Source organism: Salvelinus alpinus, chromosome 34 (genome assembly GCF_045679555.1).
Source record: "Salvelinus alpinus chromosome 34, SLU_Salpinus.1, whole genome shotgun sequence".
Lineage (NCBI taxonomy): Eukaryota > Metazoa > Chordata > Actinopteri > Salmoniformes > Salmonidae > Salvelinus > Salvelinus alpinus.
Genome location: NC_092119.1, coordinates 24,731,229 through 24,744,850, shown reverse-complemented (window position 1 = coordinate 24,744,850; position 13,622 = coordinate 24,731,229). Strand labels below are relative to the sequence as shown.

Genomic DNA, 13,622 nt, shown 5'->3' with positions numbered 1-13,622 from the left:
TAGTGGAAGGCGTATGAAGTGCATGCATATCGATAAATATTAGGCAATTGAATAGGCAGGCCCTGGAACAGAGCATCGTTTTCAGATTTTTCACTTCCTATATGGAAGTTTGCTGCAAAATGAGTTCTGTTTTACTCACAGATATAATTCAAACAGTTTTAGAAACTTGAGTGTTTTCTATCCAATAGTAATAATAATATGCATATTGTACGATCTAGAATAGAGTACGAGGCAGTTTAATTTGTGCACGATTTTTTCCAAAGTGAAAACAGCGCCCCCCTATTGACAAGATTAAGAACAAATTCTTATTTACAATGACGGCCTAGGAACAGTGGGTTAACTGCCTTGTTCAGGGGCAGAACGACAGATTTTTACCTTGTCAGCTCGGGGATTCGATCTAGCAACCTTTCGGTTACTGGACCAACGCTCTAACCACTAGGCTACCTTCCACCGTTATTTGCCCCACACAGAGATGACAGCCCATTTTCGATATTGGAGGCAGTCGCTCACTGTGGCATTACATTATTTTATGGGGCCGTTTCTTTTGGAGAGTAGAATGTTTCTGAAATGAGATTGCAGTGGAGGGGACTGGAAAGCACAGAGCAGTCAGTAGATGTCGGGGCTATTTTGCTTTTATTTCTTCTGGGACTAATGTCTCCCTGCTTTCTCAATGTGATTTCTGGGTGCATGTGATTTCTCCTGATATGTAACAAAGACATTGAGTACGTTTACATGTACACTAATAATTAGATATTAAACTGATTATGGCAGTAGGCAGATTATGCAATAGTTATGTAAATACCTTACTCTGCTTTTCTTAATCGGTTCAAGGTCAAAATTGAAGTAAGCATACGCCAATTAAAACGCCTGGTTTTCTCAGGAATCTTTTGAATTATTAGGACATCTAAACACCCTTAATCGGGGTTCCAGCTGTGTATTTGATCTGCGCATGTGCTAGCACCAGCTGAGCGAGCCTCCCTCTTTAGCGCGAGTGAAGTGTGTCCGGAACAACTGAATATATGCATCTTAGAAGTAGTTCTCTTTCAAGTATTCGTTTTGGTATTTCACTATTGGGATACGTCCCCAGCGTATTCGTCAGAAGCCTTTATTGCACTAGCCATGATTGGCTGGACGTCGAGACGTGTGTGTCGGAGAAGGGTGTCCCTTCAACCCTATAAAAGGTACAACGCAGCGTCTCTGAGTCATTCAAACACCTCTTCTCGACTTTTCATCAGAAAGCTTACCTCGACACGACTGCATTTTCCAGAACTAGCTAAACTGTCCACAGACATGAGCTTAAAACTTGCTCGCCAGGCCCTATTCTCTGGACTGTGCGGTGGTGACAATCTTCTTTTCCTTCACCATAGTTAGAGGAAAATTATTTGAGGGAGGAACAGGTACATCTGTGACAAGGCTAACTTGTTCACGACCAAGTTAGCTGTATCCAAACAGTGAGTAGTTGTTAGCAAGCTAGCTAGCTTTTGTGGTTTTACTTCAACAAGAAAAGCTTTTACTAGCTACACCAAGCTATCATCTCTAATCTGTTGTTTCGGAAACGGTATACAGCCATCACACCGAGTGCCACTGTCGGAGATAACCCACTAATCGCTAGCTATCGGACCATTCTAGTTTTTTTCTGGCAGCTAAAAGCATAGCATCCAAGCTATGGTGACAAAAGCATCTGTGAAGAATCTGCTCCTGTGGAAACATGATATCGTCCAAAGACACCCACTCGGTGTGCTCCGTTTGCCTTGGGCTGCAACATGCCCAGGAAGCCTCCGGTGGCTCCTGTCCACATTGTGCCCTCTTCATTGTGAAGATAGGATAGCACGCCAAACTAGTTTGAGTCAACAGGACCCTAACATGGGGGCCAGCGCCCCCGATGCGTCACCAGAGGCAATGGATATCCCCACAGGGAACCGTGGAGTGACAGCTAGCGCCAGCTGGAGCGACCTGCTTGACGCCATTGCCCCGCTGTTGGAGGACTTCAGCAACGACCTCGCTGCCTCTCTGTCGGGATTCCTGATTGGAGACGATAATGACTCCACAGGGTTTTCCGACAGCCTCCTTTCGGAATCATCGAATGGAAACGAAGACTCCTTCATCCCCTCAGGCCAGGCCACCAAGCCTCCTGCCAGGGAATCTGAAACCGGACACGCAGATGGGGTGCCGTCCCCACCAGTTCTCGGTCTGGACCTGCAGGACGTGTGCAAACGCGCTGTGAATAAACTGGTGATTTCCTGGCCCAATGCAGTAGCAGAAACCACAAGATCATGTCCCGCTACGAGGGTAAAAGGCTAGCCAAAGCCAAACGGGCAGCCAGGCAATTACCAGTCTTCCCAGAATGCCTGGAGGAGGTTACCCGTACCCGGAGTACACCTTTCTCCTCCGAGAACGCTGTCCATGGTGGGTCAGTGTTGGACTGTGTTGACATGGCGGGGATTGGGCTGGCCCACATGCCCCCCATTGAACCCCTGGTGGCTTCCCATCTACATCCCAGCCAGAAGTCCTCCATGACCTCGACTCTCCCCACCTTACCAACCATGTACGAGTGCTTCCAGTCCTCTGTGACAGGGAAGGACTACAGGTCGGTCGCGACAGCGGTGAGGACTCTCAGCACCGCCTCCATGCTCTCGGCATACCAAGCTGAGCTACAAGAGGAGCTTGCGGTCACACTGGACCCAGGACTGTGGGATGAGATCTGTATTGCCACAGACCTCAACCTGCATCTGCTTAAAGCCGCTGTACAGGCGTCAGGAAGAGCGATGGGGCCCATGATATCCCAGGTTGAGCCATCGAACCCTCTCCTATCTATGGTGTCCGATAGTGAGAAGCTGAAGATCCTGGATGCTCCAGTAGACCCTAAAGGCCTTTTCGGTCCCACTGTTGAGATGATGCAGAAACGGTGCGAGGAGAAAAAGAGGGAGGGTAAAGCTCTGTCTGCCCAGGAATACACAGCCCAGTGCCTCCCATGTGCCTCGCCGCACCTTCGCCCAGGCTGCAGCAGGTCGACCCTTCTCGACCTTTAAGATCCCCAGAGACCCAGCCCCCCAGGCTGTGAGCCCAGGGCTGCGAAGAAGCCTCCCTTCCCACCCATGGCACCTGCCCCTAACCCCACCCAAGGGGTAAGGAGAAAGAAGCGGATGGCTTAGTAATGTCCCCATCGCCAGAGAGGTGAAAACGGCCTCCCCCAAGCCCAGTTCTATCTCCTATGCCAAGACTGAGCCTGTTCCATGGTGGACGTTCCCAGGCACCTCAGTGTTCTTCCGGCGTACCTGGTCCAAGTTGGTGGGTCACAGGTTACAGCCCAAAGAGGAGAAGAGACAATGTTCAGGTAGATGCTCCTACAAGGCCCCCCTCTTGTCTCACAAACACTCCTCAATGTCAGTTCACACTGAGAAAGTACACGTTCAGAATGTTGAAACACACTGCTCTGCTACATTCTGTGCACCCAGGCGATTGGTTCGTATACATCTACATGAAGAACGCTTACTTTCACATCTCAAAATACCCTCCTCACAGGAAATTGATCAGATTCAATTATCAAGGCATAATCTATGAATTTCTGGTAGTCCCACTTCGGCCTTTCACTGTCACCTCGTGTTTTTACGAAGTATACCGATGCAGCCATAGCCCCGGCTGATCAGCATTCGGCTGATGACATACATAGACGATTGGCTGCTGTACACACAATCGAGATGAGGTCATAGAACACAGTCAGCTACTATTGGAACACCTGACATTTCTAGGTTTCAAAATAAACACAGTAAAGAGTGTTCTGATTCCCGCGCAGACAATCTCTTTCTTAGGTTTAGTATTAGATTCGGTATCATTCAAAGCTCGCCTTTCAGTGGAACGTATAAGAACATTCCAAGATGGCCTAGCACTGTTTCGCAGAGGGAACCTGGTCTCATTCAAAACATGTCTGAGGCTGCTAGGTTTGATGGCATCGGCTTTAGTAGTCATCCCATTAGGAAGTTTGAATATGAGAAGCTTTCAACGCTAGGTCTCTTCTCTGGGTCTGAGCCCAATACGTCACAAACATCACCGTGTACAGATCTCCATAGACTGCATGGTAGCACTGCACTCCTGGAGACACAGGATGTGTCTGTCACAGGGTGCCCAGATGTGCACTGTTTTATCCAGAAAAGTAGTCACGACGTACTCATCTCTCTCGGGTTGGGTTGCGACTCATGAGGGCAGAACAGTCAACGGGGTGTGGGGTACCCATCTCCGATATACTCACATAAACTGCCTGGAGCTCCTTAGTGTCCTTAGCATTAAAGTTGTTCCTCCCATTTCTGGAGGGTCGTCATGTTCTAGTCAGAACAGACGATACCACTGTTGTGGCGTACATAAACAGACAAGGGGGACTGCTATCCCCTCACTTACACACACTGGCACACATACTGATTATGTGGAGCAGTGTGTATCTCCAGTCACTGAGAGCTACTCATGTACCAGGAATACTGAATCTGGGGGCAGATTTACTTTCCAGGGGGAACCCTCTATACGGAGAGTGGAAGCTCTACCCAGAGGTAGCCAATCAGGTTTGGATGCACTTCGGCATGCCAGCAGTGGATCTTTATGCTTCAATGGAGAATACTCAGTGTCCACTGTTCTTTTCAGTGAGGGATCGGGATGCACCGATGGGAGTTGGCGCATGAGTGGCCACGTGTCCTCCTGTATGCATTATCCCCACTGGCCCTGATTTTCCCCCACCCGAGCCAGGGTGCAGGAGAAGGGTCTCTCTCTCATACTAATAGCACCACATTGGCCAGAGAAATATTGGCTACCGGAGATCACTCAACTACTCTGCTGTCATCCGTGGCCCCTCCCCCTGCGTCAGGACCTACTTTGCCAGGCGCGAGGAGAGATTTTCCGTCCTCACACGGAACGGTTGGCACTCTGGGCCTGGCCCGTAAATGGTTCAACTTGAACACTGCCGGGCTTCCTCCAAAATGTAATTTCAACTATTCAGAGTGCTAGAGCCTCATCCACCAGGTCCCTTTAATTGTAAATGGCGCTTATTTGAGGAATGGTGCACTAAATCACAGTGTGCCATTCCAGTGCTCTGTCCCTGTAATCCTGTCGTTTCTACAGGAATTAGTAGAAAAAGGAAAGGCTTTTTCTATTATTAAAGTATATCTTGCAGCTATTTCGGTTTGTCATGTGGGTTTTGGGAGCACGACAGTGGGGCAACACCCCCTTGTCACCCGTTTTATGAAGGGTGCCCATCGTTTGCTTCCGGTGTCCAAACAGCTGGCCCCATCATGGGATTTAGCAATTGTTTTGGATGCTCTATGCCAACAGCCTTTTGAGCCCCTGGATCAGGTGGAACTGAAGATTCTTTCATTTAAGACTGAGCTATTACTAGCATTGGCCTCCGCCATGCGAGTAAGTGTTATTCACGCACTGTCAGTGTACTCGTCATGTGCACCATTTGCACCTGGTAACAAAGGGTATCATTGCGGCTTAACCCGCCTTTACCCCTAAGATTATTAACCAATCTTTGAAATGTGTCTTCCCATTTAGCTGGTAGCTTTTTATCCCTCACTGTTTTCATCTCCGGTACATCAACAGTTGCATATGTTGTGCCCAGTACGCGCTCTGCGCATCTACATGGACAGGACTAAGGGATTTAGAAAATGGGATCAGTTGTTTGTTTCCTGGGCTTAACCTCACACAGGTAAAGCGCTAACTAAACAACGCCTCTCCCACTGGATAGTGGGGGCTATCGCTTTTGCCTACACAAGTAAGGGTTTTACGTGTAGGATCTTCTAGGGAGCATAGCCCATTTGTGTGATATATCGCACAGGGCAGTTGGTCGTCAGGATAAGCTTGTCTGGCAATGTGGGACTCAGTATATCCCATAAGTGAAATACCGAAACAAATACTTGAAAGAGAACTTTAGGTTACGACCGTAACCCAGGTTCTCTGATAGTATGAGTGAGGTATTTCACCAGACCACCCCTCCTTGCATGAGCGAGGAAGATGTGTTGCTTATTTTTGAATGCTGCGACGCTGCGTTGGACCTTTTTATAGGGTAGGAGGGACACCCTTCCCAGCTGCACACGTCTCCATGTCCAGCCAATCATGGCTGGCGTAGTGTAATAAAGGCTTCTGATGAATACGCTGGGGGCGTATCCCATAAGTGAAATACCTCACTCATACTATCAGAGAACCGGGGTTACAGTCGTAACCTAAAGTTTTCACGTACAAACATATGTCCAAACTCAATCAAATATGTATCCCAAAAACAACATGTTCGCTGTGGTAGAACGTTTATTTTGATTGGGTATTTTCTGTGTTTATTAGAGTGCCATCAGGTAGCCTGATATCAGATGCGAATGTAAACAGGATTACTAGGGAAATCGTTCTTCTTGCAAAGCATTTCAACATTTTAATCAAACTATTATATTAATCTGACTATCCACAATAATCGCATTATAATGTGCATGTAACCGTATTGTTTCTACCAGTGTCTTTCTCACCTTCACAATAACAAGAATTCAGTGATATTGGCCAGACTGCTGTTGATTTTAGGCTAGAAAGTTCCTGAGAAACTTTCAATTAATTGCAATTAACTCTTTTCTGAATGTCACGGATCCCTCCGGAACATTCATTACGCATACCTGGCCCCTATTCCCAGTGATTAGTAATTGTATAAGTGTGTCCTTGGTTTACCATTGTCCTGTAGACTATTGTTACAATGTTCGTGTGAGTACCTTTACTGTGTGTTTTGGCTTTCGTTCCATTGTGGATTTCACAGATGATTACGGGTCTCGTCCCGTGTGTTAATCATTGTGCACTTTTGTGTTATTTATTTGAGGTACTCCTCATTTTTGTTTGGGTTTCAACCCTGTGTTATGTATAGTGTTTGTTTGGTTTTCGTCCCCATGCCTTTACATGGCACAGCGTAATTTGGGTGTAATAAAAACTCTTTTTACGCATTCCTGCGCCTGTCTCCCGACCCCTCATACCAACGTGACACTGAAACTCAAAGCCCTTTACATTGTCTGTTGGGATAACTTACCCATTTCAGCAATGTCTAACCTCTAACACTCACTAATGAGCTCTTATCTCTTCCCATCCACAGAGAAGAGCTAACGACCTCCCCTACCCCCCTCTCTACGACTTTTACCTCCTCTAAGATGAGTGCCAAGTCAGCCATCAACAAAGAGGTGTTCACACCCCACGATGAGAAGATGCTGGTGGCTGTGCAGGTGAAGAGGAGGACCAAGAAGAAGATCCCCTTCCTGGCTACTGGAGGACAGGGAGACTACATGACCTTCATCTGCCTCTCGGGTACTACAACCCCCTCTACCTTCCTCTGCCAAGAGAAGAAAGGGACATTTTCCTCTCCTCCATTCCTGTCCTATCCTTTCCTCCCCTCTGGTTTTCTCCTCTATTCAGTCTTCCCCTTCATGTGCCTGCTGAGTATTCTGATAACCACTGCTATGACTGGGCATCTGGCTTCTGTGCTGACGATGACCTGCTCTACACTGACAGGTTTCATGGCTGTTGCATGTGGTCATAATGTCCCTTCAAGTGACAAGCTTCCTGAGGGCAGTAGTGTGTGTGTTGTGTATATTTGTATGGATATGTGTTGTTGGCCTGAGTAGGGTGTGCTGTGCGAGGCATGCCCAGAGAAGTTATCCTCACTGTCAGTCTTATTAGCCTGGAATTGATGTAACATGCTAGAGACCCCAGTCACATTTCAACACACGTTCTCTTAAATTCACCATCTACAGTGGCAAGAAAAAGTATGTGAACCCTTTGGAAATACCTGGATTTCTGTATAAATTGGTCATAAAATTTGATCTGATCTTCATCTAGGTCACAACAATAGACAAACACAGTCTGCTTAAACTAATAACACACAAACAATTATATGTTTTCATGTCTTTATTGAACACACTGTGTAAACATTCACAGTGCAGGGTGGGAAAAGTATGTGAACCCTTGGTTTTAATAACTGGTTGACCCTACTTTGGCAGCAATAACCTCAACCAAACGTTCGCTGTAGTTGCGGATCAGACCTGCACAACAGTTAGGAGGAATTTTGGACCATTCATCTTTACAAAACTGTTTCAGTTCAGCAATATTATTGGGATGTCTGGTGTGAACCGCTCTCTTGAGGTCATGCCACAGCATCTCAATCGAGTTAAGATCAGGACTCTGACTGGGCCACTCCAGAAGGCGTATTTTCTTCTGTTGAAGACATTCTGTTGTAGATTTACTTCTGTGTTTTGGGTCGTTGTCCTGTTGCATCACCCAATTTCTGCTGCGCTTCAATTGGTGGACAGATAGCCTAACATTCTCCTGCAAAATGTCTTGATAAACTTGGGAATTCATTTTTCCATCGATGATAGCAAGCTGTCCACGACCTGAGGTAGCAAAGTGGCTTCTTCCGTGGTGTCCTCCCATGAACACATTTCTTTTTTTAGTGTTTTGTGTATTGTAGACTCAACAGAGATGTTTGCATGTTCCAGAGATTTCTGTAAGTCTTTAGTTGACACTCTAGGATTCTTCTTAACCTCATTGAGCATTCTGCACTGTGCTCTTGCAGTCATTTTTGCAGGTCGGTCACTCCTAGGGAGAGTAACAACAGTGCTGAACTTTCTCCATTTATAGACCATTTGTCCTACCGTGGACTGATGAACATCAAGGCTTTTAGAGATCTCCTTTTTTCGAGGCATGGTTCACATCAGGCGATGCTTCATGTGAATAGCAAACTCAAATATTGTGTTTTTTAAAAATTTTTATAGGGCAAGGCAGCTCTAACCAACATCTCCAATCTCGTCTCATTGATTGGACTCCAGGTCAGCTGACTCCTGACTCCAGTTAGCTTTTGGAGAAGTCATTATCCTAGGGGTTCACACACTTTTTCCAACCTACACTGTGAATGTTAAAATGATGTATTCAACATAGACAAGAAAAATACAATAATTTGTGTGTTATTAGTTTAAGCACACTATGTTTGTCTATTGTTGTGACTTAGATGAAGATCAGATCAAATTTGATGACCAATCCAGCTAATTTCAAAGGGTTCACATACTTTTTCTTGCCACTGTAATTTTCTCTCTGAAGAGCCTGTTTAGTGTTGCTGAGCCAATATAGTGGCACACTAAACCAATTTAGGGCTTGGTTTAGTGTCAAAGCCTTTTACATTGATTACATTTGCTTTGGAATTTAATCATTTTTTAAACTGAAATTGGGTTTTAAATTGTTAATGAAATATTTGTTTAACCTCTGAAATATTGCACTCTAACTCAATCAGTCATGCATTCTAATTTAGGAGACACCACTTTCCCTTGGCTGCTGAGTGACACTTTAACCCATTCTGCAGTCCTATTTAACAGCAAATCATGCCATCTCAAGATCTCAACTCATTTAATATGTGCAGTGTAGGAATTAATGTATCAGTTACACACAACCTTGAAGACCAGAACTACCCTGCTGGTTTCACACAGTAAATACTCAAGGTAGTCTCTCAGTTAGTAATTAGAACATGGGCCAATATGACAGTTTACATAATGTTTACCCTGATGTCTATAGCACTGTACTCTTCACAACCGGAAAAAAAAATTCAGTCGGAAAAATAAAACATTTTAAGAATGTTTTTGATTAAGTCGTGCCTGTGTCTCAGTAATGAATATCAATGTATTTTTGTAGCTATTGCTACAAAATACCCACTATCACATTCCCACTATCCTCCACCCCTGCCCCTATCAGTGTTAGGCCTCTCTTAATTCTCTTCAGTGGTGTACGTGCCAACAGTTCATTCTACCTGGCATAATTGAAATCCATAAATCATCTTATTCTTTTAGCTTCAAGTGAACGGCTTTCATCAAGCAGCGATATGCTATGACAGACCATGTACTGGACTGAAGTGGTTTGCTTATGTGTTTATGATCCAATATTGTACATTGGTTTTATGTGAGGAAGGTTTGGAACAAGTGTGATTTTTATCAGTATTCACCACTAGACTAGATCTGCATCTCTTGCATATAGAAATTGATCTGTAATAGAATCGCTAAAGGAACCTCACGATACGTTGTTATCACGACACTTACGTGCCAATATGTATGGAGATTCGGTACTGTGATTTTATTGTGATTTTATGTTCCAAACATATTGCTCACTATATGTTTGCTGAAGAGAGACGAGCGAGCATGAGTAAATTAGTTTTGTACATTGATGGAAATAAAAGTGCTGAAAATGTTAGTTCACAATGGAAAAAGAAGATGGAGAACAAGCTATAGCAGAGGCAGGCAACTAGATTCAGCCGTGGGCTGATTTTTGAGCAGATGTTGGTGGGGCCGTAACATAATTGTAATAATTAGCACACTGAAAATTGACCACAACTAAGCCCAAAAAGAGATTTGTTATTTTCAAATAATATAATATCATACCTTGATTACATTGACATAATCACGTCTCTTTTTTTTATTCGTGGGAATACTTTGGAACAGATTCCCCACCCCCCCTAGGAAAACTCCTGGCCCTAGGGAGGATGAAAATATTAAAACCCTTTACACAGACAGACAACTGTAATTGGACAAAAATGAACAGGGCTGAGCTCGCTGTATGCTGGGTTGCATCATGTAGGCCTTTACGTCTGTAATTTAAAAAGACACTCATACAGTATGTTATCACTATTGTGTTGATTGATTAATTGGCCTTCGTAGATTCTGCCATTACGCTCCTGAACTTGCCACTATTGAGCTGTGGAGCTTCTCAAAGTACGTTTTTCTTCACCTCAAACAGCAAGTGAACAAGTTCACACATCCATCGAGAATGATAATGGTTCCTCAATTTATTTGAAAAATCTTTCCAGCTCTCTCCCTTCTTGAAAACCACAAGCCTTGATGTGAAAGAAAAAAATGTCATGCTCTGATCCAGTGGAAACATAAAAAAAAGTGGAAATCATAAAATACCTGATTACTTCGTATCCCTTGCACAAATACAGCTGTGTCTGTCCTGAGCTCACTTTCACAGGAAATTCTGAGGGCCCAGAATAGTTAATACAATGTTGCAAGTTTGCCATCTAGCTGTGGGCCGGTCCCAGTTGATACAATGTTTCAAGTTCAAGGTTGACCAATTGAGGTCAACAAATAAATGGGCCTATTTTAGGTTATAAATGCTATAGGTTACCGGGGTTTCCTAACCCTCTCCTCAGGCCCCCCTAGACGTTTCACATGTTTTGTTTTAAGCCTAACCTGGCAGAGGGGATTTTTTTAGTTCACTTATCATCAAGCCTTTGACTAATTGAATCAGGTGTGCCAGTTTTTTAGGGTTAAAACTAAAATGTGAAACGTCTGGGGGTGGGTCCAAGGAGAGGGTTGGGAAACCCTGGTTTAGGCTATAAAAACATGACAGTACGTTTCCTGTCATGTCTTTGGCTATGCCGGATTAAGTGATATGACATGCTATTCTATAAAATCCTTTCGCTGTAATTAATATTACCTGATTGAGCTAATCATGTAAATGTAATTAACTAGAAAGTCGGGGCACCACTAAATAATATTTATAGAGCAGTTAACTTCCGAATAAACTCTTAAAGACCTAGTAATATTTTACATCAATAGCAGTCAATATTAAACGTCACCTTATTTCAGTCTCATCTGAAAGTTGTAAATTCATGGTTATCTTCACGAACCCTGGCTAACAAGTTGAATCAGCAATACAAAATTGGGTTTAATTATTTATTTACTAAATACCTAACTAATCACACAGAATTACATATACACAGAATGAACCATACATTGATTACAAAATACGTCATAAAGGAAAACGTCCCTAGCGGACGGAACAGATATGACAGCTGGTTACACAAAGAAAAGGGGGTTGGGTTTGAGTGAAAGAGCAGGAAGACTGAAGAACAAAGGGAGAAGCTATGTCTTTATCGGGCCGTAGGCTGCTACTCTATCGTAAATACAGAATCTTATGCATTCTCAATTACCGCCCATTTGGAAAAGGAAAATGCAATAAATATTTACTCTGAGCTGCGCTTCAATAGGTTGGTGGTAGATGGAAGGCCGTGTTGCCCAACAGAGTCCTTTGTCCTTTGAAGAGTGTCTCTGGTGGTGAACGGGATACGTTGTAGTGTCGTTGTTGTGTGGTAGACGGGATACTATGTCTGTCCTCTCCTAGCCCACGTTTACAGCGGCCGCTGCTAACTCAACGGCTAGGAGGTATCACTTCTGTAGCGAAAGAGTTCAAAGTTCATACCATTCGCAAACCAAAGCTCACGCTGAGGTTGGCTTCGTTCTGTAGTTATTATCTGAATCCTTCTGACATCGGACTGTCATCCTAATGTACCCGGAACAGGAGGTTACATTTTCGTCAAGGGCTTATATAGTGGAGGGAGAGAAAGGTGTGTTTCATAGTTTATAACCCATGTCTCCTCACAGCCACTGATTGAGCAGAGCTCTAATCTTATGAAAACCCAATTCTCTCATTTGGAAGCTAAAATTACATTTGATCTTTCACAAATAGTTTCATTTAAATTGCACAACAATTGCATGTGAATCTGATAACTATAATGTGTAGGCTTTCTCAGATACAGTTTATGTCGTCCTATCATCAGTCATAATGTCTCAGATGACAACCGAACTGACATCATATTCATTAAGTACCAACGCATATTTTCAACTGGTTCAATTACCGAAATATGGTTCCTTTCCCCCCCTTGTTTGATGTTCCCAGACTCTATGTTTATCAAAGGCTATTCAAGAGTCCCTCAGTAGAGTCAGAGAGGGAAGGGAGAAAGGTATTTATGGGGGGGGTCATAAACCTTACCCACAGGCCAACATCATGACATTCCCCTGGCCAGGCCCAGATGGGATCAGAGCACATAGGCTTCTCTTGGCTACCTGCATCTGTGGTTGTTATCAGTAGGCTACAGTTGATCAGACTGAAGCACAGACTAATTGTGTACATTGACAAATCATGAGGCATTTTATTTAATAAAACATTTTGGATGGTGGGTATGGTCTTCCATATAAAACAGATCGTCGCGATGAATTCACTTATACTTAAGTTTTCAGTCGCAATTTGCTTTTACCACGTACTGTTTTGTATGATACAACAAACCAGGCTTTATTTTTTTAAGGTAGGCCTACTGTACTTTCGTATGAGAGGGTCAATCGTTAATTTTTTAAGCTTGACACGTTACTTGAAGACAAGCTGTTATGGTGGGGGGAGAAGGGGCGAGGGAAAGGGGGCAGGCCGGGGCTGCCTGACAGAGGTGCTGTGCCAGCAGGCCTCATATTCAGCAGGGCCCCGATGAGCTTATTCAATAGTGTAGTATGTTTTAGAAGAAACGTTTCTGTCATTGTTGAATAGTTTGTGCTTACTGGCTAGTGGCTACTCTGATATTTAAGAATGTCACGTTGCCAGCCACAACAAAAGGAAAGGCAAGGATGTAATGTGAATTGAAAAGTAGAATTGTCTTTCGCCACCCCGCTCCCCAGTCTCTCCTTCATATCTGGGTGTGGGAATAGACACTTTATTCCCTGTCTTCATTTACAATTTACATAACCATTCTGAGGTACTGTAGCGTCTTCTGCTCTCTTCTAGAGACAATGTCGTTGTGGGCATGGATGCTTGCTATC

The 13,622-nt window shown here is 44.1% G+C and overlaps 1 protein-coding gene across 3 annotated transcripts in view; it reads left to right on the top strand.

Annotated features, from left to right (window-relative positions):
* The window catches only part of LOC139563425 (syntaxin-binding protein 6-like), a 133,367-nt gene that overhangs the window by 17,233 nt on the left and 102,512 nt on the right, over nt 1-13,622 (top strand). For all 3 annotated transcript variants that reach the window (XM_071382089.1, XM_071382088.1, XM_071382086.1), the window contains exon 2: nt 7,100-7,308. In XM_071382089.1, coding sequence (XP_071238190.1) covers nt 7,155-7,308 — 154 coding nt within the window. In that variant the 5' untranslated portion in view covers nt 7,100-7,154. The remainder of the gene's footprint in view (nt 1-7,099; nt 7,309-13,622) is intronic.